Source organism: Podarcis pityusensis (assembly GCF_964106645.2).
Source record: "Podarcis pityusensis genome assembly, chromosome: 1".
Lineage (NCBI taxonomy): Eukaryota > Metazoa > Chordata > Lepidosauria > Squamata > Lacertidae > Podarcis > Podarcis pityusensis.
Genome location: NC_138028.1, coordinates 21383475 through 21409796, shown reverse-complemented (window position 1 = coordinate 21409796; position 26322 = coordinate 21383475). Strand labels below are relative to the sequence as shown.

The 26322-nt window shown below is 44.2% G+C and overlaps 2 protein-coding genes and 1 long non-coding RNA gene across 3 annotated transcripts in view; 2 read left to right on the top strand and 1 right to left on the bottom strand.

Annotated features, from left to right (window-relative positions):
• LOC308470398 overlaps window positions 1–26322 on the bottom strand; it is a 28516-nt gene that overhangs the window by 1254 nt on the left and 940 nt on the right. The window lies entirely within an intron of this gene.
• The window catches only part of LOC308469655 (cytochrome P450 2C42-like), a 40340-nt gene extending 14018 nt beyond the window's left edge, over window positions 1–26322 (top strand). Inside the window, exon 7 of the mRNA XM_080992429.1 lies at window positions 23320–26322. The gene's annotated coding sequence lies outside the window, so the exon portion shown is untranslated. The remainder of the gene's footprint in view (window positions 1–23319) is intronic.
• Window positions 14988–23607, top strand: LOC308464796 (cytochrome P450 2C19-like). The gene is made up of 9 exons (XM_080984386.1): window positions 14988–15185; window positions 16735–16897; window positions 18057–18206; window positions 18854–19014; window positions 20094–20270; window positions 20629–20770; window positions 21714–21901; window positions 22362–22503; window positions 22845–23607. The coding sequence occupies exons 1-9, from the start codon at window positions 15003–15005 to the stop codon at window positions 23024–23026; spliced, it is 1488 nt and encodes a 495-aa protein (XP_080840512.1). The 5' UTR covers window positions 14988–15002; the 3' UTR covers window positions 23027–23607.

Below are 26322 nucleotides of genomic sequence, written 5' to 3'. Positions count from 1 at the left end.
GACATCCAGACAGCAGAAACGCAACCTTTTACTTTTAATTAGCAATGCAAACAACTTTTTGTTATTTATTTTTGGAATTTTACAACAAAATCCAACAGCCCCCTGTCTCCCCACCTCCCCTATGAATCCTCCCCCCCTTCCTCACATGCCTGAAGCACCACTTTAGCTAATGGGGCCTCCTGCTGCCACACCGCTGGAGCACGATTTCTGTTCTCATCCTGAAGCAAAGTTCTTAACCCGAGGTAATATTTCTGCGTTAGCGGAGTCTGTAACCTGAAGTGTCTGTAACCCAAGGTACCACAGTACAGTGATTTTTTCTGCAGGGACGCAGGGGTACGCATACCCCTAAACATTTTGTGAATCTAACGGGAGACGAAAAATAAAATATTTAATTTCTTCTCAGCGTGGTGAAGCGGCAGTTCTGTTGCTACCCCCAATGGCAGTCTTTGGTCCATTTACTGCATTTATTTTTCCCGATTTGAACTATAAAATGGTGATTTTCTTGAGTCAAAATGAGAGTACACCTAAACTATACTGCTTAATATTGATATTTTAGATTGCTGTAACCTGCCATGGGACCTTATGGTGCAAAGCATACATACATTTCAGGTTACATACGCTTCAGGTTACAGACTCCGCTAACCCAGAAATAGTACCTCGGGTTAAGAACTTTGCCTCAGGATGAGAGCAGAAATCCCAGGGGGTTGTCTCATTAACACTTCATGGTCTAAATATGCATGCAGATATGCAGCATCAACATCAAAATGGTGCACTTCTAGTTGTCTTACAGCAGCAATGGAAAGCATTAAACGAAAAGTTTCACTCTTTACAGTGGGAGAAAACACTTCATCATAAGTCTCCCCTTTAATCTGAGTGAACCCTCTAGCTACTAATCTGGCTCGAAAACGTGGTTCCCCAGATGCAAGGGTTTTCCTTTTATAAACCCACTTGCATGACACCACTCTGCCACCAGGTGGCGGCATTATGACCTCAAACACTTTGTTACGTTTAAAAGAGTCCATTTCTTCTTTCATAGCTTGTTCCCACAAAGCACGTTCTCCAGGGGGTAAGTCTAAGACTTCATTATAACTTTGTGGTTCCACACAACTCACATTGCATACTCTCACTCCTCCTAGGGTCAAACGCTGAGGAGGTACACCCTTGTTTGAACGTTGGGAGCGCCTAGGCACAACTACTTCTTCTTCCCCCCCTTATCTCTGGCTCTTCTTCCTCTTCCTCTAGAGAAGAAGTATTATCTATTGCCACATCCTTTGGGGAAATCTGTGCCTCCTCCTCATCCTGCTCCTGTGTTGCCAATGGCTGAGAAGAAGCCTCTTCTCTTACTTGCAGGGGCAGTAGGCAATCTGGGTTGGCATGGATCGCAGTCCATCTGTCCTGGTCAGTGAAGTCTGCACTTCATGACAGAACCACGCGTCCTGGGCGTAAATTGAAACGCCACCCTTTGCCATAGGACTGGTATCCCACAAACCGCAGTTTCTGCGCACTAGCGCCCCCTTTCTGGCGCTGAGCTTTGGGAATATTTACATGTGCCCAAGCACCCCAGTTATGGAGCATTGTCCACTCTGGTTCTTTCCCAAACAATACACAATAAGGTATATCTTTTATAGAGCTTGACCAGGTTCTATTAATCAAAAAGTTCGCTGTCAGGAAAGCCTCGCCCCACAGCCTATAGTTGTGACCCAATCCTGCATCCACTAGCAGGCAGTCCTTTACTGACTGTATTACAGCCCCACGTCTTTCACACAGACCATTTTCAGCAGGGCTATAAGGGTTAATCAAGTGATCCCCTTACGTCGCAACCATGTCCCAAATTGTTTGTTCAGAAATTCTCCGCCCCTATCTGTTTGCAACTGCACAACAGGGCGAGCGAAGAGCTTTTCAGCTTGGGCAACCCATTCTCTGAATGTGGGGAAACACTCAGATTTCTGCTTTAACAAAAACAACCAACTAAAACGTGATTTATCATCTATTACCAGAAAAGCATATCTGGCGCCCCCTTCAGTCTTCTGTGGAAAAGGGCCTATCACGTCACAATGGACAAGTTCTAAAACCTCTTTAGATACTCTGTCACTTTTAGAAGCCACAGGCTTCCTCTTAGATGTGGCCATTTTACATACATTGCAATCTAGGAAACAGTTACAGCTGTTTACTTTTAGGTTCTTGCACACCTTTTGCATCTCTGAAAGCACACGGAAATTGGCATGGCCCAGTTTTCTGTGCAGTTCATGTACACACCCCTTATGAACTGGCAAATTATCCTGAACCACCTGGGCTGCTTTAACAGGCTTGTCCTGCATTACATATAACCCATCTTCCAACTTTGCATGGCCACATACCTGAGTTTCATTCTTTATCAGACAGCCATCCCGTGTGAAGTTAACACTATACCCCGCATTAATCAAACAGCTTACAGACAGTAAACAATAGTCCAAACTGCTGACAAACAGAGTCTCTGGTAGAGTAGTGTTCAAGCACTGCAGGAAACATGTTCCCTGGCCAACAATCTTGCTTCTACGACCATCAGCAAGATAGATTGAGTCTTTTCCATCGGCTGGCTTCTCCAGGGTCTTAAAGTCCTCCCGACTGTTGCAGATAATCCTGCTGCTCCCAGAGTCCAGCAACCATGTTCCTCGAGGTATCTTCCTCTCCTCTCGAGAAAATGCAGAAACAAACTGAGCAGAATGCGTGTTCTTCTTCTCTGAAGAGAACCCCTTCTGCTTACGTTTCTGAGTCGATTGCCGTCTCTGCTACACATCGTCTCCTGGAAGTCTTGCCCTGCATTGACGTTGGAGATGCCCGGGTTGGTTGCATCTATAGCATCTCCTCACTGCCATGGCCAAGTCCAAACCTTGGCGTTGCTCCATTGGCAGATTCTGCTGCTGGCCCCCTCGGCTGTAACTCCTCCACTCTTGGAGTTCAGCCTGTCTATCTGACCTTCTTTCTGCTTCTTCAGTCAATCTTACAACCACATACTCAAGGGTCAGATCTCGGGGACGAATACTCTCCATGCTGTTAATCACGGGCAACCAGCTTTCAGGCAAACTTGAAAGGATAATGTAGGTTTGGTCAGTCTCATCATAATGCTTACCTCTCTGCTGTAGTTGAAGAAACAGAGATTTCAACATTTGAAGATGAGTTGCCAAACTCTCACCTTCCTTCATAACAGTCCTGAACAGCCTTCTGGTCAGAGAAATTATAGTTCCAGCAGTTTCTCTGACATGCATTGCCCTTAATAAATTCCAGCACTCAAACGCTGTGCTGGCATTTGCTACATGCAATAACTGAGAGTTGCTCAAACACAGCATAATTTGGGCTGTGCTTCATCCTTTCATCCAGCCGTTTTTTCTCAGCAGAGTCCCGTCTCAAAACCTCAGTTTCAACACAGTCCCATAGTCCATCTCTCCTTAACAACTGCTGCATTTTAATTGACCAACTCAGCCAGTTGTTTTCCGAGAGAAGTTCAAAAGGGATGCCTCCCCCAATATTTACAACTTGGGAAGACTGGAAATCTGCCATCTCTGCTGGTGCTTGCTGAGCCCCTTCTGTGGGGCCTCCGGCAATCTCTCCTGACTCTCTCTTTAGAGTCCAACTGGATGGTCCTGGCTGGCACTCACCGGCTTCTAGCTGCTGCCTCTGTTGACCCTCAGGTCCCGCCTGGCTCTGCAACTGGTGTAGCCGCTCTGTGAGTTGCCTACTGTGGTCCTCTAGCAATTTAAACTGTTTCAGTAGCCAACGCTGAGTGCTTTCTTGATCCTCAGATCCTAGACGCTCCAGCGTCGCTGCACACAGTTACAGCTTGCCACCAACTGCTCCAACGCACAGCCACTGGCTCCATACACCACCAGGACTCACCAGCTCCCTGCTGAGATGCTGCCAGTCGTTTTGCACTCTGCACATGCTCAAAAACACTGGGCCCATAACCTGTCAGTGTTTGTAAAAAGCAAAAAGGAGGAAAGGGTTCTGACCTCCCTTTGTCTCCTCAGCCTGGTCCTCGGACCCTTGTCAGCATAAAAGAGTCCACGGGAATATCCTTGCAGAGTTTTATTCTTAAAAGTCTTTGTGCAAAACACGACTGAATAACTATACACACCAGCACTAACCAACCAACCAACCAACCCAAAAACCAGCCTCAGTCTCAGACTAACATTTCTCACTATATATTTACAACCTGCTGCAAACCGCTGAGTCATGCTGACCCAGCTTTATTTGCATTAAAGAAACAGCGGCCATTTTAGCCATGTTCCAGGAGTATGTTTAAGCTGTGAATCAGTGTAAAAAGGCCAGCTAATATACACAATGGGATATTTACTCTCTTCTTTTTGAAATGCTTGAGGGTATAATCACTCCTGTTTTAGGAGCTACCCCTTAAAAGGGGACCGCTCAATACTTTAAATAAATAACTTGGTAGACTTCCATCATCTGCATGCTCCCCTCTTGTACTAAATATGATTTCCAGATGTGGATGGAAAAATTGGACTAAATGAAAACAAGAAGTTAATGTTCTGTGTCACCATGTACACTAGTGACCATGGTTTTGTCCCCACTAGGGCACATGTGAGTCACTGTTTTGATGAGCACATTAGTGTGTCTTATCAATACAAAAGCACTTCCAGGTTTATGTCTCCAAAATCTATCTTGGTGTGTCCTGTCCACATTAGTGGGTAGTGCTAGATGGGATTGTTGGGGGGAAACAAATAAACTTCCTTCTCCTAAACCTCTAGCTAATGCACGTATTACTTTAAACCACACAAGAGCACTGTTTGTGTAGCAAGCAAGCCAGCATTTGCTCGTAGTCTTTTTCTAAGTTAACTACACCTGTAAAAGCTGAACCTTTTGTTGTTCTCTCCTAGTAAGATGCCTGCTATTGCTCTCTCTTTTTATCTCTACTCATCCTGTAAATAGTTCTTGCCAAGATAATTCTGTTCCTGCATGAATAAAGCTGTAGAAATCCAGAAACTGTACATAAACGTCTCAATTTACTTCACCCAAGCTGCAAGGTCTGCTAACAGGGATGTATTTTGCTGAGGCTGAGCTCTGATGTTAGGATATTTCCGTTCCACCTTAAAAGGGAGCAGGCTTTGTGAGTCACAGAGTCTGCGCATTTCCTGTTCACAGGAAGTTTATGTTTTCTATTGCTTTCGTTTCTCTCTCTGTGTCTGGAGACACTGAAGCAGGCAGTCATGTTTTCTTTGTTCTGATCAACACTGAATAAAACTTGTAAATAATGCTCTCCTGCGTGCAACTTCTGCTGTGAATTATCTGCTGATAGAGTGTGCACGAGCTCTGGAATGTGGCAAGCTATTTCTGGAAACTCGTGTCGCTAATTGCTGATACTGTATCTACGGGAGATCGATGGATCGTCCGCAGCCGACGTGGGGGCCATGATGGACTTTGTCTCCCTGGCAGTATCCCAACCACAGGTTTCGGGCCCAGATTCACGGCATTTACAGGAGAGTAAGACTGCGACGGACTGCTGACAGGTATGTGGAGGAAAAGCGAAAGTGAGGCTTTTCGTTGCCGCGGCAGAGTCTCTTTGATGTCCAGCTGGCTTAATTGGCCTGGGAGCCGCGCCAGAGGCTTCATGATTTATGAGCTGCCGAGATAAGAAGTTTTTGAAGGCAAAAAGGCTCACGGCTCAAGTAAAAACCTGGAATGGAGTTTTTCCAAGCCTCAGATGATAGCACTAAGTGCCCAAAGTTAAATCGGCACAATTATCAGATGTGGTGTTAGAGTTTGCTGCGTCAGTTTGGAGTGTGGCATACTGTGTCTGAAGCCCCTCCAGTTCCTCTGACAGATAGATGGAGAGCCCAGAATTCGAGGGCCATAGATGTAATAGTCTTGTCCGTCTCTCTGGAGGACATTAAAACGCTTGCTGGCAACGTGACTGCACGTAAGATGTGGAATGCTTTGAAGATAGCCCATCTGCCAGTCATCCAAGCCCAGAGTCTGACTGCATCGGAGGTCCTGGCTGTTTCCCAGAATGTGGGTGAATGCAGGGATGCCGAGGGCACCGTTTGCAAGCTCCAGGGGGAGCTGACTGTGAAGTCATCCCAGGCAGCATTCCAGCCTCCAGGGGGAGTCAAGGAGTCGGCAGCTGAGAGCTCTGTTTCTCATGGGAGCCAAGGTCATCCTCACAGATACCGGAAGGCTAGAAGTAAACAGAGACAGATGCCTGCAGATGGCCAGAAGCAGAGGGAGGGTGAAGAGCCCACGCCAGTGGAAAACAAGGCTTTGTTTGCTGGCACAGCTTCACCAAAGGCTAAAGGCAAGTCTGATGGCCAGGAGCAGGGGGCAAGCTGCAAAAGCCCACGCCGGTGGAAAACAAGGTTTTGCTTGCCAGAAAGACTGCTCCAAAGGCCAAGGCCAGGTTTATTATTGATTCGGGGTGTACCCGCCATGTATCGAAAGACCGGCATCTCTTTATCTCCTTCAAACCTCAAGAAGGTGAGATCCACCTGGCTGACGGAAAGACATTGCGAATTGCAGGAGAAGGGACTGTGAAACTGGCAAGTCTGCACACTACCGTCAAAGATGTACTTTATGTTCCAGGTGCTGCAGACAACTTGCTCAGTGTCCCACAGCTGACTGGGCGTGGTTTTGAGATTTCCTTCAAGAGGAGCGTCTGTGTCATCAGAAAAGGCAAAGAGGACATTTTTCATGCAAAGTTTATGGATGGATTGTTCTGTATAACTTATGATGACAATGGTGCTGTTGTGTCTGATGTTGATTCTTGTTGTGTTGCACAAACTAACAAAGTTCTTCATGCAGGATGCATTCATGATGCACACAGAACGTTTTGTCACCTCTCTTGGAAGGCACTGGCCAAGATGCCAGAGATGGTTGAGGGTTTGAACATCAAACCCTGTAAGTTTCACATGAAATGTGTATCTTGTGCAGAGAACAAGGTGAAGGTTGCTCCAAAAGGCAAGGAGTCTAGCAGGCAGGTTTCCAATCCCTACCAGCTAGTGCACGCAGACCTGGTTGGTCCACTTGCGCCCTCTTTGGGTGGAGCAAGGTACTTCATGGTTTTAATTGATTCTTTTTCCAGGTACATTCATGTGTTTATGCTCAAGCAGAAATCGCAAGCGTTTCCTAGGTTCAAGGCATTCTGTGCTTGGTTGGAGAATGTTCACGGTAAACGCATTGGTTGTTTGTTTACTGATCGGGGCGGGGAGTTCACTTCTCAGCAGTTTGAAGCTTTCCTGACTGAGAAGGGAATCCAGCATGACTTGTCAACGCCTAGATCGCCATGGATGAATGGGCTTGCGGAGCGAGCAAATAAACGTTGCTGCAAGGAATGAAAACATTGTTGCATGATGCCAATCTCCCTGATAAGTATTGGGGGGAGGCTCTGTCGAATTTTGTTTACACTTATAATCGCAGATTGTCATCACCTATTGGTTCTACTCCCTATGAGAAGATGTTTGGTAAGAAACCCAACATCAAACACATGAGAATCTTTGGTTCTGACATGTGGGTACACACCCCACAGAGCAACAAGCTTGGGAAGCGTGGGGCACATGGTTTGTTCATGGGGTACGAAAAAGGTGCATACAGGGTATGGATGACTGACTCTAAGTCCATTAAGTTCACAAAGAGTGTTGAGTACAATCCTAAGTGGGGGGGAAATGTGGGAATTTTCCAGAGTTACCCAGAGGAGGATGAAGGTGATGTGAAGAAAGCAGATAATGTTGAGGAAGCTGCTGAGGATGATGATGATGATGATGATCAGAGTTCGGATTCCAGTTCAGTGGGCGGCGCTGCTGCTGTTGTCAGTGACAGTGATGACACAGCAGACTACAAGAGCGCAAAGGCCTCAGTCAGACCATCTGATGCGCCTGACAATGAACTGGAAGAACCACTGTTCACCATTGGTCACTTTTCTCCTAAGAAGGAGGAGATGAATCCAGAAGACTTGCGTCTAGTACGCAGATCTGAAAGAGCGACGAAGGGCAGACCTCCAAAGAGATTTGCTGATGAGTTTGCTAAGACAGCAACTGCTGTTCTTAGTAGCTCAGAGAAGGTGTGGGAACCTTCAAGCTTCAAAGAGGTTCAGGAGTTAACCTCTAAAGATTCTGAGCCTTGGCTTAATGCCATGAAGGCTGAAGTTGATTCCTTGAATAGGAACCAAACTTGGGAACTGGTACCGGTAGTCCCAGGAATGAGACTGGTTGGCAGCAAATGGGTCTTCAAGGCCAAGACAGACCAGAATGGCAAGGTTGTCAGACACAAAGCCAGATTGGTTGCCAGAGGTTTTTCACAGGTACCAGGACAGGATTACCACGAGACCTACTCACCCACCGTCAAATATGAGAGCATTCGGCTCATGCTCAAGATAGCTGCAGAGGAGAAACTGCATGTTTCCCATCATGACATTAATACAGCTTTTTTGTACGGGATTTTGGATGAGGAGCTGTTTATGCTTCCACCTGATGGGATGCAGATACAGAAGGGAATGGTCTGTAAACTGCGGAAATCCTTATATGGTCTCAAGCAGAGTGCCAGGTGTTGGAACACAAAACTCACTGAGACGTTGCTTTCTCTAGGTTTTCACCAGGGCAAAGCTGATCCATGTGTGTTTGTCAAGGAGGAGGGGCAAAACAAACTGTATTGTTTATGTTTTGTTGATGATCTTCTGATGTTTTGGAAGAATCAGGCTTTCTACCAAAGCACCCTAGCTCAGCTGAAGGAGCACTTTGACATGAAGGATCTTGGTGAGGTATCCAACTATCTTTCTCTGCAGGTGGAGAGGGACCAAGCAGGTAATTTTCTGGTACACCAAACACAGAAAATTGCTGATGTATTAACCAGGTTGAATTTGGTTGATGCAAACCCAGCAGACACACCGATGGTGCAAGGTTACCAGGTAGACAGTACTGCTGAAGCGTTTTCTGACACAACGCTGTACAGATGCATTCTAGGCAAGTTGAATTTCATTGCTAGATGCTCAAGACCTGACATAGCTGTAAGCACTAACTTGCTTAGCAGACATGCTAACAATCCTACTGTTCAGGATTAGAAAGCTCTGAAGTGCATAGCCCGCTATTTGAAAGGGACTTTGCACTACAGGCTGAGGTTCACCAGTCAGAAGACTGGAGGTCTTGAAATCTTTGCAGATGCAAGTTTTGGAAGTGACACCACAGATGGTACAAGCACTTCTGGAGTATGCTACATGTACAACCACTGTCTGTTTGACTGGCTGTGCAAGAAGCAGACGACAGTGAGCCTAAGGTCCCGTGAAGCAGAACTCAATGCTCTGTCATTTTCACTCATGGATTGTGAATGGTTGATGCAACTGTTTAAGGACATCAGAGTTTCTGTGAAATGACCTATACAAGTGTATCAAGACAATAGATCCTGTTTGGCTTTGCTGAACTCAGAGAGTTGCAAGCAAAGAACCAAGTACTTGCAGATTAAGTTACATCGTGCAAGAGAGTGTATTCAGAAAGGACTCATTCGGGTGTCCTACATGCCAGGAAATGAAATTCCTGCTGATCTGTTGTCTAAGGTTGTTAACAGAGAACAACTTAAGGTTTACGTACAAAGGTTGCAATTGGGTTGAACCACAGGTACTACAGGTTACACGGAAAGGGGGAGGATGTTAGGATATTTCCGTTCCACCTTAAAAGGGAGCAGGCTTTGTGAGTCACAGAGTCTGCGCATTTCCTGTTCACAGGAAGTTTATGTTTTCTATTGCTTTCGTTTCTCTCTGTGTGTCTGGAGACACAGAAGCAGGCAGTCATGTTTTCTTTGTTCTGATCAACGCTGAATAAAACTTGTAAATAATGCTCTCCTGCGTGCAACTTCCGCTGTGAATTATCTGCTGATAGTGTGTGCATGAGCTCTGGAATGTGGCAAGCTATTTCTGGAAACTCGTGTCGCTAATTGCTGATACTGTATCTACGGGAGATCGATGGATCGTCCGGAGACGACGTGGGGGCCATGATGGACTTTGTCTCCCTGGCAGTATCCCAACATCCATTATGGACCTGCCTTCAAGTTTATTTCAAATATGTGTGTTCCAATAGTCCAGACTTGTCCAAAATTGCAGTAATTTATTTTAAATTTGTGTTGCTCCAAGCCATGAAATCTGTTGTCTTTTTTTTGTTTGTTTACCTGTCTGGCATACATTGTTTGTTGTTGCTGTTGTTTAGTCACTTAGTCGTGTCTGACTCTTCGTGACCCCATGGACCAGAGCACGCCAGGCACTTCTGTCTTCCACTGTCTTCCACTGCCTCCCACAGTTTAGTCAAACTCATGCTGGTAGCTTCGATAACACAATCCAACCATCTCGTCCTCTGTCGTCCCCTTCTCCTTGTGCCCTCCATCTTTCCCAACATCAGGGTCTTTTCCAGGGAGTCTTCCCTTCTCATGAGGTGGCCAAAGTATTGGAGCCTCAGCTTCACGATCTGTCCTTCCAGTGAGCACTCAGGGCTGATTTCCTTAAGAATGGATCGGTTTGATCATCTTGCAGTCCATTGAACTCTCAAGAGTCTCCTCCAGCACCATAATTCAAAAGCATCAATTCTTCGGCGATCACTTCCATACATCACTACTGGGAAAACCATAGCTTTAACTATAAGGACCTTTGTTGGCAAGGTGATGTCTCTGCTTTTTAAGATGCTGTCTAGGTTTGTCATTGCTTTTCTCCCAAGAAGCAGGCGTCTTTTAATTTCGTGGCTGCTGTCAGGCAGTGAGAGATTTTACTTTCTTGGGCTCCATGATCACTGCAGCTGGCATACATACCTTTGATTTAAAAAAAAAAAAAATAAACACAAGTTTTCTCTACACTTCTGACACAATTTGTCACATTTGTGGGCATCTAAGGTGCAAGAAACTTCCAACCAAGCACTCAGAGTGTAGAAGAAGCTCTCCTGCAGGAACCTTAAAAGCAGAACCATTTGCCACAAGGCTACATTACAATGTTTAATAAGTTGGAGTTCTTGTTATTAAATATACTAGCTGATGAAGGTGAATACATCGAAACAGGGTCCTGTAAGAATTTAAATGTATTTTCATGTAATATTTGATACATCCAGCTGATGAAGGTGAATACATCGAAACAGGGCCCTGTCCTGGTCTCCAATCCATAACTGACTTCTGCTTAACGATTGAAACTGAGTCTCCATCTGCAAGCTGATAAATTATAAGGATCAACATTATTGTCGAGTGAAAAGGAGAAAATCTTTGTAACGAATTATTGTTTTATACATATCTCTTTGAGTTTGAGTTTGTAATCTCCGTTAGAGTTTGTAATCTCTATTTGAGTTTGTAATCTTTATTAGAATACATACTTTTGAATGGATTGGTTTTGGTTTCTAGTGACTATTGAATTGTGAGTAGTAGACTACGAGGCTCTGGGCAGGAAATTGAAGCAATTAAATGCACAAATTGTCATCTCATCTGTCCTCCCAGTTGAACGACGTGGCCCAGGGAGAGAGGGAAAAATAGTGGAAGTGAACAGCTGGCTTCGCAAATGGTGTAAACAGGAACGGTTTGGATTCTTAGATCACGGACTGCAGTTTCTTGAAGATGGACTTCTGGCAAGTGATGGGCTGCACCTCACAACGGTTGGGAGAAATGTTTTTGCCAAAAATCTCAGAAACCTCATCAGGAGGGCTTTAAACTGACTAATGTGGGGGAGGGAGACAGTGCTCCTGAAGGTAGGAGTCTATCAATTGATGAAGATGATCATCCAAATGTCATAGACCAAATGGAGCAAACAGCATGCAGACCTAGTGGTGGGAGGAAAAAATCCTTAAATAAGAGACACGGGGGAATGATTAATGGACTTCAATGTCTGTACACTAACGCGCAAAGCATGGGAAATAAACAAGATGAGCTTGAGCTCTTGGTACAGCAAACTAAATATGACATAATAGGCATCACTGAAACCTGGTGGGATAAGTCCCACGATTGGAATGTAATAATGGAGGGATACAATCTATTTCAGAGAAACAGACCAGACAAGAAAGGAGGAGGAGTGGCGTTATATGTCAGGGATGTGTATACCTGTGAAGAGATCCAAGATTTAGAACCTCAAAGCCAAAGTGAGAGCATTTGGGTCAAAATTAAGGGAGAGAAGAATAACAGTGACCTCATTGTGGGAGTTTACTATAGATCCCCAAGCCAAACGGAGGACATAGATGATGCCTTCCTGGAACAGATGGCCAAGCATGCAAAAGGAAGGGAGATAGTAGTAATGGGGGACTTCAATTACCCGGATATTTGTTGGATGTCAAACTCAGCCAAGAGCATAAGGTCAAACAGATTCCTCACTGGCCTTGCAGACAACTTCATTGTCCAGAAAGTGGGAGAAGCAACAAGAGGAACAGCCATTTTAGATCTGGTCCTAACCAATGTTGAAGACCTGGTTAGTGGGGTAGAAGTGGAAGGATCATTAGGCGCGAGTGATCATGCTCTTCTGAAGTTTACTATACAGCAGAAAGGAGCAGCCAAGCATACTAGGACTCAATTTCTTGACTTTAAGAAAGCCGACTTCATAAAACTTAGGGAAGCGCTGGGTGAGATCCCATGGACAGTAATACTAAAAGGAAAGGGAGTTCATGATGGCTGGGAGTTTGTTAAGAGGGAGATAGTAAAAGCACAACGTCAGGCAATACTAATGAGACGGAAACATGGAAGGTGCCTAAAGAAGCCAGAACTTTTAACTGAGTTAAGATTAAAAAAGGATGTGTACAAAAAATGGAAAAGGGGGGAAACCACCAAAGAGGAATTCAAACAAACAGCCAGCACGTGTAGACACAAAGTCAGAAAAGCTAAAGCACAGAATGAACTCAGGCTTGCTAGAGAGGTTAAAAGCAACAAAAAAGGCTTTTATGGGTATGTTTGTAGCAAAAGGAAGAACAAAGAAACAGTGGGGTCACTCAGAGGAGAAGATGGTGAAATACAAACAGGGGACACAGAAAGGGCTGAACTCCTCAATGCCTTCTTTGCCTCAGTATTCTCCAATAAAGAAAACAATGCCCGACCTGAAGAATTTGAAGCAAATGATTCAGCAAAGGAAACACAGCCTAGAATAACTAAGGAGTTAGTACAAGAATACTTGGCTAGTTTAGATGTATTCAAGTCTCCAGGGCCAGATGAACTGCATCCAAGAGTATTAAAAGAACTGGCAGATGTGATCTCTGAACCACTGGCAGTCATCTTTGAGAATTCCTGGAGAACAGGCAAAGTCCCGGCAGACTGGAGGAGGGCAAATGTTGTCCCTATTTTCAAAAAGGGGAAAAGAGAGGACCCAAATAATTACCGCCCAGTCAGTCTGACATCAATACCAGGGAAGATTCTGGAGCAGATCATTAAGCAAACAGTCTGTGAGCACCTAGAAAGGAATGCTGTGATCACCAATAGTCAGCATGGATTTCTGAAAAATAAGTCATGTCAGACTAACCTGATCTCGTTTTTTGACAGAATTACAAGCCTGGTAGATGAAGGGAATGCAGTGGATGTAGCCTACCTTGATTTCAGCAAGGCATTTGATAAGGTGCCCCATGATATTCTTGTAAAGAAGCTGGTAAAATGTGGTCTTGACTATGCTACCACTCAGTGGATTTGTAACTGGCTGACTGACCGAACCCAAAGGGTGCTCATCAATGGTTCCTCTTCATCCTGGAGAAGAGTGACTAGTGGGGTGCCACAGGGTTCTGTCTTGGGCCCGGTCTTATTCAACATCTTTATCAACGACTTGGATGATGGACTCAAGGGCATCCTGATCAAATTTGCAGATGACACCAAACTGGGAGGGGTGGCTAACACCCCAGAGGACAGGATCACACTTCAAAACGACCTTGACAGATTAGAGAACTGGGCCAAAACAAACAAGATGAATTTGAACAGGGAGAAATGTAAAGTATTGCACTTGGGCAAAAAAATGAGAGGCACAAATACAAGATGGGGGACACCTGGCTTGAGAGCAGTACATGTGAAAAGGATCTAGGAGTCTTGGTTGACCACAAACTTGACATGAGCCAACAGTGTGACACGGCAGCTAAAAAAGCCAATGCAATTCTGGGCTGCATCAATAGGAGTATAGTATCTAGATCAAGGGAAGTAATAGTGCCACTGTATTCTGCTCTGGTCAGACCTCACCTGGAGTACTGTGTCCAGTTCTGGGCACCACAGTTCAAGAAGGACACTGACAAACTGGAACGTGTCCAGAGGAGGGCAACCAAAATGGTCAAAGGCCTGGAAACGATGCCTTATGAGGAACGGCTAAGGGAGCTGGGCATGTTTAGCCTGGAGAAGAGGAGGTTAAGGGGTGATATGATAGCCATGTTCAAATATATAAAAGGATGTCACATAGAGGAGGGAGAAAGGTTGTTTTCTGCTGCTCCAGAGAAGCGGACACGGAGCAATGGATCCAAAATACAAGAAGATTCCACCTAAACATTAGGAAGAACTTCCTGACAGTAAGAGCTGTTCGACAGTGGAATTTGCTGCCAAGGAGTGTGGTGGAGTCTCCTTCTTTGGAGGTCTTCAAGCAGAGGCTTGACAACCATATGTCAGGAATGCTCTGATGGTGTTTCCTGCTTGGCAGGGGGTTGGACTCGATGGCCCTTGTGGTCTCTTCCAACTCTATGATTCTATGATTCTATTCTATGATTCTATGACCACCCCCACTATTAAAACTTATATTGATCTGAATTCTTGGTTTGCTTCTTTCTTGGCACATTACAATGTTTGGCAGAAAAAAACTGAACCCCTGGTTGTCTTACATCACAGACCCTGTGTACAGTAATGCTGTTATCATTGCCTTAATAATCAATGAAGAAAAAGAAGTTCAGAGAAGTTCATTTCTTCATTATACAACCTGATCTACTTAAAGGCTAATCTCATTTACTCAGAGAAACCTAGAATTCCTATTGGTTAAACTCCATGTATATGTGACCTCCTCAGAGTATATAAAATTGGAAAGCAAATTAATTCATCTAGAGTCATGTCAGTCACTTTTAGCTGGTGCCATGGAGCCTCTAGGGAGAGTGACCATTTTGATGATCATATGTATCTCTTGCCTTGTTTTCCTTGCAGTCAGGAGCAGGACGCCAGAGAATGCAAAGCAACTGCCACCTGGCCCACCTCCACTGCCCATCGTAGGGAACGCTCTGCAGCTGAAGACCAACAACTTGGCCCAGGTTCTCCAGGAGGTAAGCCAAAGATGAGCACCTTTCTCAACAGCTGTCTGTTTATGACCGTTACCTGTTTGCAATCCTCTTTCCATCTGACTCTTTTGGAAGGGGACAATCCATTGTCAGTTTGTTTATTTATAGATGGTACCATCTGTGTGCAGGGCACATTTGCAGAGTATAAGGCAACAGGCTCTGCACTTTGACAGAGGAGAGGCAAGAGAGGCAGCGGAGGCATCCAGACCAGAGGAAAAGAATAGCAGAATTGCTGTGATTTCAGTGGCATGGACTTGCGCTTGGCTACATCAGCAGCGATGGGGAGCAGGGACTTGTCGCAAAGGCTCCACAGAAAAGAGGTGGACTTTGAGCAGGTCCCACAACTCCACAAAGGGGGTTGTTTTATTGTCATTTTATTATTTTATCCTTAAAATAAAAGCCATAAAGCCCCTTTCTGAGTAAAGAAATTTAAAAAGCAATAGTGCAATTTTCATACTATATTAAAGACGGGGGGGCGGGAGCAGGTCCAATTCTCCCTCCACATATGGATGGTTTGGGCATTTTTGCCCTCTGAACATTTTTAGCCTCTGCTGGACAGTGTGGAGTTCATAGTCTTCTTGTATTTCGAAAAGCTGCTCCTTTATTTTCGCCAGAATGTGCTTGGTTGGAAGGTACTTTAAGAATTCCCTTAGAAAAATAAGTGTGAGGGGGACATAACAGAGCAGTATAATCATATTCACGGTATAGAGAAAGTGGACGGGAAAACACTTTTACCCCCCTCTCATAATGCCATACCCTCCAACATTTCTCCAATGAAAATAGGGACATCCCATTCCATAACGATAATTTTACTATAGCCCACAAACCTTACTGGGTTGCCCCAGCCACTCTGGACAGCTTCCAACATATATAAAAACATAATGAAAACATTAAAAATTAAACAAAAAAACACTTCCCTATTCAGGATTGCCTTCAGAGGGGGTCGGATAACTCTATACCCTCCAACATTTCTCCAATGAAAATAGAGACAGCCTAAGGACATTCTGTGATCAAACTGGGATGGCTTCTCTAAATCAGGGATGTCCCTGGAAAATAGGGACACTTGAAGGGTCTGTAATGCTAAAACTTGGAGTATTCAATTAAAGCTGAGTGTTGGAAGATTTACAACACACGCAAGATAGTAGTTCTTCATACAGTGCATATTGAAACTGTGGAATTCACTGTGGAATTTTGTTAAGACAAAATTCATTGAAGATAAAGCTACCCATAGCTGCTAGTGATGATGCTGAACCTCAACCAGTTCCAGGGACCTGCAGGAGGGGAGCGTGCTATTGCACTCAGGTCTTGTTTTTGAGCTTCCCAGAAGAACTGTGTTGGCCACTGTGATAACAGTCGTGGACTAGTTGGCCTTCGGCCTGATCTAGCTGCAGAACACTTCTGTATGTTATTAAGAGTCATGTGGTTCAGATGCCCATAGTGAGTCTGGGGGCAGCGGGGCTCTACATCAGCTATATGACTCTCTCCTAACCTGCAAACCCACCTAGATGTGTGTCCTTCTCTATCTTTTTTCCAGTTTGGTGAGAAGTATGGCTCTGTGTTCACAATGTATTTTGGAGCAGAACGGGTTGTGGTGCTGCATGGCTATGATGCAGTGAAAGAAGCACTGATCGACCATGGAGATGAATTTGCTGCCAGGGGATGCCTGCCATTAGCTGATGATGTCAACAAGGGATTAGGTATTTTATGCTGGTTGACCAGTGGAGGGGGGGGGACACAGGAAAATCCCTCTATTCATGAAAATAAAGCAAAAAAGGTTGCAAAGACAAATCATTGCATCTTGAGATAAACTTTCCTAATTAATGTTCCCACTGGACAGTAGAAATAGATAATTAGCAGCCTTTTAATGGCATAGCTATATATTGGGCATTGCCATTTAAGAGAGAAATGAGCCATCTCATAAAAGTACTTAAGCAATATCTAGGGCAGTAGCGGAGAAAGGTGGGTGTGGTGGGTGCTGGCCGCCCTGGGTGAAATCCCTGAGGGGAGTGACAGTGCCACAGGTGACGCCCCCCTGGGATGTGCGTTGCCGCTGGCACCCGCCGGAAGCTCCCCGCCGCCGCGCGCCGCCTTACACCCAAGGGTGCTTACCCCTGCCCACGCAGGCCGCTCCAGGTGCCGGAGCAGCTAGCTCCGCCTCTGGTTTAGAGCAAGCACCAAAAATTAAAACAGGATTGAATGAGTCTCTAGCCTTTAAAAATAATGGTCTGGGGTAATTCTGGTGTGGGCAGTAAGTGTGAGAGTTATGTGAGCAGAATTCCCTGGCCTGGATCTTGTGAATCAATAAGCTCTCCACACCAAGAAAGAATTTCAAAGTTACTGCAAACTATCTATAAATTTGTTACCAAGAAAATAAATAAATACAAATCAACACATTGCACTTAAACAACTAGCAATGTAGTCCAGTTTTCTTTAAGTTATTTCTGGTTAATATAGTCCAAGAACTATTGCTTCTTCATTATACTGGTAGCTTCAGAGAGAGACCCAGGCTCCAAGAGATGAATTATCAGTTAACATAAATATCAAAACATTGAAACCTCTTTTTAAGTTTTAGCTGCAAAAATGGACATTCTGCAAATGCAAATCTCCACTACGTTTCATACACAACACACACAAGCATAGCATTTTATGCACATTAAACACATATATTTTACAGTAAGGGCATGTATCAGAAGACTGGCCAGCTACTGCTTATGGAATAAGGAGGCACCATAGTACCAAGTCTCCAGGTGGTCTGGAGCCAAGAATAAGAGCCTCCTGCTCTTCCAACCTGCTTCTTCTGCTCTCTCTTTCAGTCCATCCATCTCCTTTATGCCCATTTCCTCTTCTGCTTTCCAGGAATTATATTCAGCAATGGGGAGGTGTGGAAGCAGCTCCGACATTTTGCCCTTACCACCATGCGCAACTTTGGCATGGGAAAGAAAAGTATTGAGGAGAGGATCCAGGAGGAAGCACAGTTCCTGCTACAAAAGTTCCAGGACACACAGGGTGGGTAGCCACTGCCCTTCATCGACATAGGCTTATCAAGCAGACCCCCTTAAACATCACAACAGATTCTGGGGTACATTACAACAGATTATTAACCACCACCTGGTTCTAGGTCACTGAGGGCTTCATACACACCAGTAATGCACTGAACTTACCTTGTCAATATACTGGCAAACAATGCATAGCTTTCAGCAGGGGTGTAATATGCTGACACAGACCAGTTCCAACTAAAGCCTGGCTGCTGCTTCTCTATCAACTGCAAGAGTGCTCCGCAGATATTGTTGAATTCCAGCAGCTTTCAGCCCCAACAGTCAACAGTGGTCCAGAAGTTAGAGTCTAGCAGCATCTGAAGTGCTTTAGATTCCCTAGTTTTAGTGTAGAGTTCACCAAGGCCTGCTCCACTGTGGTCACTCTTTCCTATCTAAGGATATATTGGCTGAAGCTGGAAGAAAGCACCTTGGAAAGTCCTTGGAAGAAACCACTCATAGCCACTGAAGATGCCCATGCCTCCAGAATTGTTGTGAGAAAGGCAGCTCCCTGTCTGACCACTGAGGCCAGGAGCCAGGAAATGGCAGCTCAGAAATTCCAGACTAGATTATTGCCTAAAACCTGTAATGGGTATAATTTTTTTTTCCTTGTTCTTCCAGAGAAGCCCTTGGATCCAACCTACTTGCTCAGTTGCGCCATCTCCAATGTCATTTGTGCAATTATCTTTGGGAAACGATACGATTATAATGACAAGAAGTTGCTATCCATGTTAAGCTTAATAAGTGAAAACTTTCAGGTTTTTAGCTCTCCTTGGGGACAGGTAGGTGCCATCTGGTTAAATGCATTCTTTTCCACAAAGTCTAAAGTTTACTTGCATGTGGAATATTTATTTTATGTAGATACTGCCTCTGGCTGTAGCCATTTTCCTGCTGTTTTTCTTCCAGGCTTCTCATAGCCCATACTGCCTCCGCCTCTTAATATTTATGTTAATGTCCTATAGCAGGCTTGCCATGGATAACTGGTTAGCCACTGTGACAGCACGATGGGCCACTGGCCTGATTCAGTAGGCTCTTCTTATGTTCTTGTTTTTAATTTGGAGAGCCAATACCAATACCTGGGTCTAGTAACCAAGGTTTGACTTAACAGCAGCCCAGTGGAATAGGAAGTAAAGCTTAACGAGTAAAACCCACAGGCTCAATACTGTAACTGGAACTAATCACTTGGGATGTATATACACTGCCATTGCCTCTGCATCCAGTGTGCTTCCACTAATGGTTTGAGAAGGTGTGAATACATGATGTTAGTCACAATCCATATCTAACCTGCCATTTCTTATGAAATGTTGCGCCTTGCTGAATTTTAAGCCAGGGATGTGTACACGGACTGGTTTCAGTAGGACAAACAGATGGGACTAGATTTAGAGATATATATGTAATCCCATAGCTCCGTTTTAGAGCATTTGGCTTGTTTATATAGGGTCCCAGAGTCAATCCCTAGTAGCATCTCTGGTTAGGGATGGGACTTCTGAATGAAACCCAGCAGAGCTGCTGCATAGGCACTACTGACCTTGAGAGAACAATGGTCTCATTCAGTATATACCTTTTAACATGTGGATTGGGGGGGGGGGGCAATTGGGTTGTTTTTATTTTGATTATGAATTTTGTGGTTTTATATTTTGATTTTAGTCTACGAACCGCAGATATAAAATAATAATATAAGACAGCTGATGGGGAACATCTATATAGATTTGGGAGGCATTGATAGTGAAAATGCTGGTGTGTGGACCACAGAGTTGAAATGCACACAAGGCAACAGTGGCCAACATTATACTGAAGCCCGAGTGTGGACAAACCCTGACTGAGGTTGGTGCCAATGGGTCTCTTGTGGTGTTTCTTCTAGCTCTACAACATCTTTCCTTCTTTGATGAAATGCATCCCTGGGCCCCACCGCAAAGTGCTGAAAAACAACTTGGCACTCAGAGAGTTTGTTTTGGACGAGGTTGAAGAGCACAAGGCAACTCCGGAACCCAACTCACCTCGGGATTTTATCGACTGCTTCCTTATGAAAATGGATCAGGTAATCATGAAAACTCACAGAACTCTCCATGTGGGTTCTCCTGCCACTCCTGAAGCTTCCCAACCAGCAGACTTCCATCCAGCTTCTTGTGGGGAATGCCAAGGAAAGAGATTCCTGCCCACACCCCATTGGAGTAGATTCATTTCCCATTGCTGACTTGTTCCTGCAGTAAGTGGGAAGTTCTTTCTAATGATTAGCCCTCTGGGCAAGGAATGTCCAGAGGAACGAGCTATAAAAAGACTTGAGATAAGATGTGTCTTGGGAAGAGAGCTGGTCCCAGTGGCGCAGTTAAATTCTTGTTATGTTGTACTCAGAACAATTGAGTCGACTCCAGTGACTGTGTTGTGTTTTTCTGCAGGAAAAAGGTAATAGTGCATCCCATTTCACCATTGAAAACCTGGCCATAAGCACAGTTGACTTGTTTGGGGCTGGAACAGAGAACACCAGCACCACACTGCGATATGGGTTCATGATCCTCCTCAAATACCCAGAGATACAAGGTAAAACAGATGCGTTATTAGTACTTATTATTCTAGTTCTCTCCTAGACTTATGTGGCACAGGTCCAAGAGGTTGTTGTTCTGCCACTTTCCCCAGGAAAACCCACTCTTCATCGCTGAATGTTAATCATCGCTGACTGACATCAGCAGTAAACAGAAGGCTTTCCTGGAGACAACAGTGGGGGTGGGGGGGTGGACAAAATGCACAGATCCATGCCTAGTAACCACAGACCCGTGCCTAGAAATCCCAGCAAAAACAGAAGTGTGGATGAGCTCTTATAGCTGACCATATTGCAAACCCTAGGATTTATATGCAAACAGTAACAACTTGAATTTGGCTCAGTAGTGTACTGGCAGCCAGTGCAGATCCTTTAGATCAAGCATGTCCAAAGTCCATTTTGGGGACCTAATCGGGCCTGCTGGTCAGTTTAATCCGACCCCAGCAGCAGGTTATTTCCTGGGGGTAAAATACTAAAAAAAAGGTCAACAACTTTGGTTTACTTCATCCTTTCTGGCCCTCTTTGAAAAACGTTTGGACACCACTGCTTTAGACAAAGGCACAACCACAAGGGCCAGGGGCCAAAGGGCCCTCAGGTAGGATCAGAATCACTGCAGGACAGTGCCTCCAATAGGAATTTCTCTAGGCTGGACCATCACTTGCTCCTAAAACATCCCTAAAGCTTTTGTCCCGCTGGGCTCCTTTTGGATAGAAATTAAATTAATATATAAATAATTGCAGTTATACTATGTTTCCCTGTTTACAGATGCATTGCTGAAGGTAAGCTACAATAAATTGCCTGTGGTGACGAGTTAGTAGAAAGTTGGCATCAGAAAACAATTGAAAGCTCCAAAATGTGCAGAGCCTTGCAACCATTCCCACTGAGTTTCAGTTTCTTCTGTAATGTTTCCTGCACTGGCGTTAAACCTCATTCTTCCCATTGCAGAGAAAGTGCATGAAGAAATTGACCGAGTTATTGGCCGATCACGAAGTCCTTGCATAGCAGATCGTGGGGAAATGCCTTACACAGATGCTGTCATCCATGAGATCCAGAGGTTCATCTCTATTGCCCCACTGAGTGGCCCTCATGCAGTACTGAAAGATACACCGTTCAGACAATATGTCATTCCAAAGGTTAGCTCTTTTCAAGGCTCTAAGTAGTAATAGTAGGCTGCTAGCCATGATGGCTATATTCTACCTCCATGGTGAGAGGCAGCAGGCTTCTGAATACCAGTGGGTGGAAACCACAGGAATTGAGAGTGCTGTCTTGTTTAGATTATGTTGATGGGCTTCCCATGGGCATTTGGTTGCACACCATGAAAACAGGATGCTGGACCAGATGGGGCCACTGGACTGATCCAGCAGAGCTTTTCTTCTCTTCTTATGTACAAGCAAGGGAAGTAGTTTAGCCCAATTCCGAAAGTGTAGCTGGGCATCTTGAAGCCTGGACTTCATTTGAAACACCCTATTGCCTTCTGAAGCTGCTCCATTATTCTTCTGTATCAACAAAGTACCTTCCTTTTTGTTAGTGCCTTCCCACACCATTGCTTTGGGTGTCATGGCCATCCAGCCCATTTCTTTGCACTCTCTGCAGGGCACTACCATATATCCAAGTCTGACATCTGTGCTACATGACAGCAAAGAATTTCCAAACCCCAAAGAATTTGACCCAGGACATTTCTTGCACAAAGATGGCACCTTCAGGAAGAGCGACTATTTCATGCCTTTCTCAGCAGGTAAGATCTCTGCTTCCTCAGTAGGCTGCAGTCTTGGCCAGCTCAGGTCTTTCCTGTCTCCCTAATTGGCTGGTGTCGGGGCAATGAGGGGGAACCTCCTTCTTCCTGCAGCCTAAACTGGAAGGGCTCCCAGATTGTGAGAGAGGGGCAGAGGCTTCTGGGTCCATCAGAACTCCTTGTACCTTTCCTGTGGCCAGCTGAAACAAAAGAAATGGTGGAAAGAGTGACTCTCCCAGGAGCCGTTCTGGAGCAGCACCTTTGCTCCTTTGGCATGATTGTTATTTTCTCCATAACAGCCAAAGTGGATGTAATGCAGCTTACACTTTGGGTTTCCTTTGCAGGGAAGCGGATATGTGTGGGGGAAGGTCTGGCCCGTATGGAGATCTTCTTGTTCTTGACCACCATATTACAGAACTTCACTCTGAAGTCCATCATTGACCCCAAAGACATCGATCTCAAACCGGTGTTGAGCAGCATAGGCAACTGCCCTCGGCCCTATCAGCTCTGCATTGTCCCTCGATGAAAAGCCTGCCTCAGGAGGGCTGCACATGTGGAAAAGTTGTAGCCTGGCAAATCTTTGTTCAAAAAATCCGTAACACAATATCTCCTCATGTGTGGAGTCTTATCTTTTTACCTGACTAGTTGTGGAACTGTTACTTTGGGGATCTTGCTAGAGACTATTGCACTTGAAGACATTTTGTAAAAAATGTCATCTCTTTATTGATTAAAAAAATTGCATGTCTATACAGACATTATGTACTATTTCTTAACAGGTAATATATATATATATATATAATTTATAAAATTTATAAATAGATAAAAACTAAAAAATAAAGAAGTAACAAGGATAGGAAATAAAGAAATCAAAAAAAGAAGAAGACAGAGTTATTTACATAGTAAAAGTACTCATCGGCACGATCCTTCCCATCCTTCTCATTATACTCTTTGATATAACATTCTTTCTTACACAGGTTTACATTGTATAATATCATTTCTTTCTGTTTTGTATACATTCCTTTGATTTTTTTCTTTACAAATATCACTCAATTTCTGCTAATATGGAATTATTTGTACAATAAAGTTTTACATAATTCTTAAATATTATCCGTTCTCTAGTTGTTTTTTGTTTCGATATTCCTCTAACTGATCCCGTCAGTTTTGCTAATTGTAGATATTCTAACATGAGCATCTGCCAATCTGTAATCTCTGGGAGCATTTCATTTTTCCAGTTCCTTGCTATAAGGGTCCTAGCTGCTGTTATACCATACATAAACAATGATCTTATATCTTTTTAAATTTCTGATGGTAATATATAAAGTAGGAAAATCTCTGGGGTTTTTTTTTTTTTAAGTAATTTTAAATAGTTTCTTAAACTCATTATAAATATCATTCCAGTATTTGCCAATGGCTACACAGGTCCACCACATATGAGAGTATGATCCTTCCTCTTTTTTACATCTCCAACAGGTTGATGTTTTTCCTTTATACATTTTAGCAAGTTTTTGCGGGTAAGATGCCATCTATATACCATTTTATGGTATATTCTCTGAGATTATAGCATGCTGTGAATTCAATGTCTGCCGTCCATAATCTCACCCATTGTTCCATAAGTATATTATGCCCGAAGTCCTGTGCCCATTTAACCATGACTGTTCTTCTTTTGTTTCCCATTCCAGAAGATAATCATACACTTGTGAAATAATTTTCTTTCTGTTAAGTGTTGATTCTCTTTCAAATCTAGATGTTTCTTTTGCAACTTCTTGTTTTGAATCTATAGCTAGTCTTTGGTGTAGCTGGAAATACTGTAGTCAGTCTGTTAGCGAGTTTTTAATTTCCGCATATTGCTTCAATGTTGGCTTATCCTTATCTACTTCTAAGACTGATGTTGGCCATTCCCCTTTCATATTTATTTTTTAACTGCCATGGCTTCTGTGGGTGACGAGCACAGGGGTATCTTGGGCTCCAATATTCCTTTATATTTAATCCATATTTTGTATAATGATTTCCACATTGAAGACATTATTGCAATGGGCAAATAGCAGGATTTAGAAATTAGTCACACACAAAAAACCCATTCTTATCTTTCTTGCCTCTTCATGTGGATATGTGTGCAGCGGAGTAGCTAGGGGGCGTGTCGAGTCACCCATGTGGGCAGGGCAAGCCTCTCCAACACTTGGAGCCTCTTCGCTGCCTCCCCCTCAGCTGTAGCGCGTCTGAGGGAGAGGCAGTAGGCAGACACAAGTCCCACGCTGCTATTTCAGGCAGCGCGGAACCTGCAGGTGCCTAAGCCACCACCTCACTCCTAAAAAGTTTCGTGAGCACAATTTTTAAAAAACTCATTTTGTCAAACACATACCCTCAGTGATGACACCTGAGGCAAACTGCACCCCTGCACCCCCCCCTTCCTCCTCCACTGTATAAGAGTGATGGGTGAGAAGTCTTGTTACTCTTTGTGCTAAATGAAGCCAATCAGAGTGGAAGGAACTGAGTCAACCACTGAGGAACTGGTGACCCTCAATGGTGGTTGGACTCTTGCGCCCATCACCCCTGATGTTGGCTGGGGCAGATGGGGATTGGAGTCCAGGAATATCTGAAGGGCTGCAGGTTCCCCATTCTTGCCATGAGGGCTCAGTTGGGACAACTCCCATAATCCCATTTCATTGGCTAGGTGGCTGGAGATAATGTGAGCTGCAGTCCAGCAGTAATTCTCCAACCTTGACTTGGTGGGTTGAAGTGCTGCAGGCTGTAGAAGCTGGGTGGGTCAAGGCCCCTGTCTGAGATGACCTTTTGATTCCCTTGCATGTCCTACCCAAGATACAGCAAAGTTGTTTAACTGAGTGACAACATAAGCTTTTTTGGTAACCCTTCTATAAATCTGTACACCGAGATTGGCAGATGTGTCAATGCTAAAAATAAAGCATAGGCAGACAATTGTATTTGGAGAGATATTCCAATAAACTCAGTTTGGGGTCTCCCGGTGCTAGAACAAACTGTCTAAAATAACTTTCACTTTTTGCCTATGCACAGAGCATAGATGGGCAAGATCTCCCAAGCCCACCTTGGATGAAAAAACTATTTTTTTTTCCTCCTGAGCCCAACTGAGGCTCTCACTGTCTTTAAAAATCTAGAACAGAGTGAAAATGTCCATCCCTCAAATTCTGCACTTGCTTTGTGGGTGGTAAAATAAGGAAGGTCATTTCACTGAATATTCTCCAAGGGAGGACTGAAAATCTCCAGGAGGAGTTGGAGAGGGAAAACTTTCAAAGAATTGCCAAGATTTCTTTCCTCTCAGCCTTCCTTCAACCCTGCTCCCATTCAGTGTAAAAGAAAAATGTTTCCCTAGTACAAATTCAGAGGCAGCATGGGCAAAATTGGTGAGGGGAAGTCCACCTATGCAGTTAACCAAGGAAGAATGGTCTTCCTCTTCTGTATTCAGATTTTTTGTTTTGGGTTCCTCCACCCTCTCAATTATGCTCCTATTCAAAGTAATGAAGTAATGTTTCTCCATTGCACTGAATGGAAGGGGCAAGAGGAAGGAACTTGTCTCTGATTTGCATTTTAATTCAAACTGGAGAAGAATTCGGGTCTTGAAATGCATGTCCTCTGTCCGCTTTGAAACTCCTGAAGGCCTTCTCCAAACCAAAGTGTAAAGTTTGGAGAAGTGTGCTGGTTTCACTAGCATAGAAAACTACTGCTCCACTTCTTCTGGAGAATAAGAGCACTTCCAGATGTATGTATTTTTTTACCTCTTTGTGAAATGGAATAGCTTTATAGATGTACTTCACCCTCCCAGAGCTAAAAAAATAATACTATGACAAA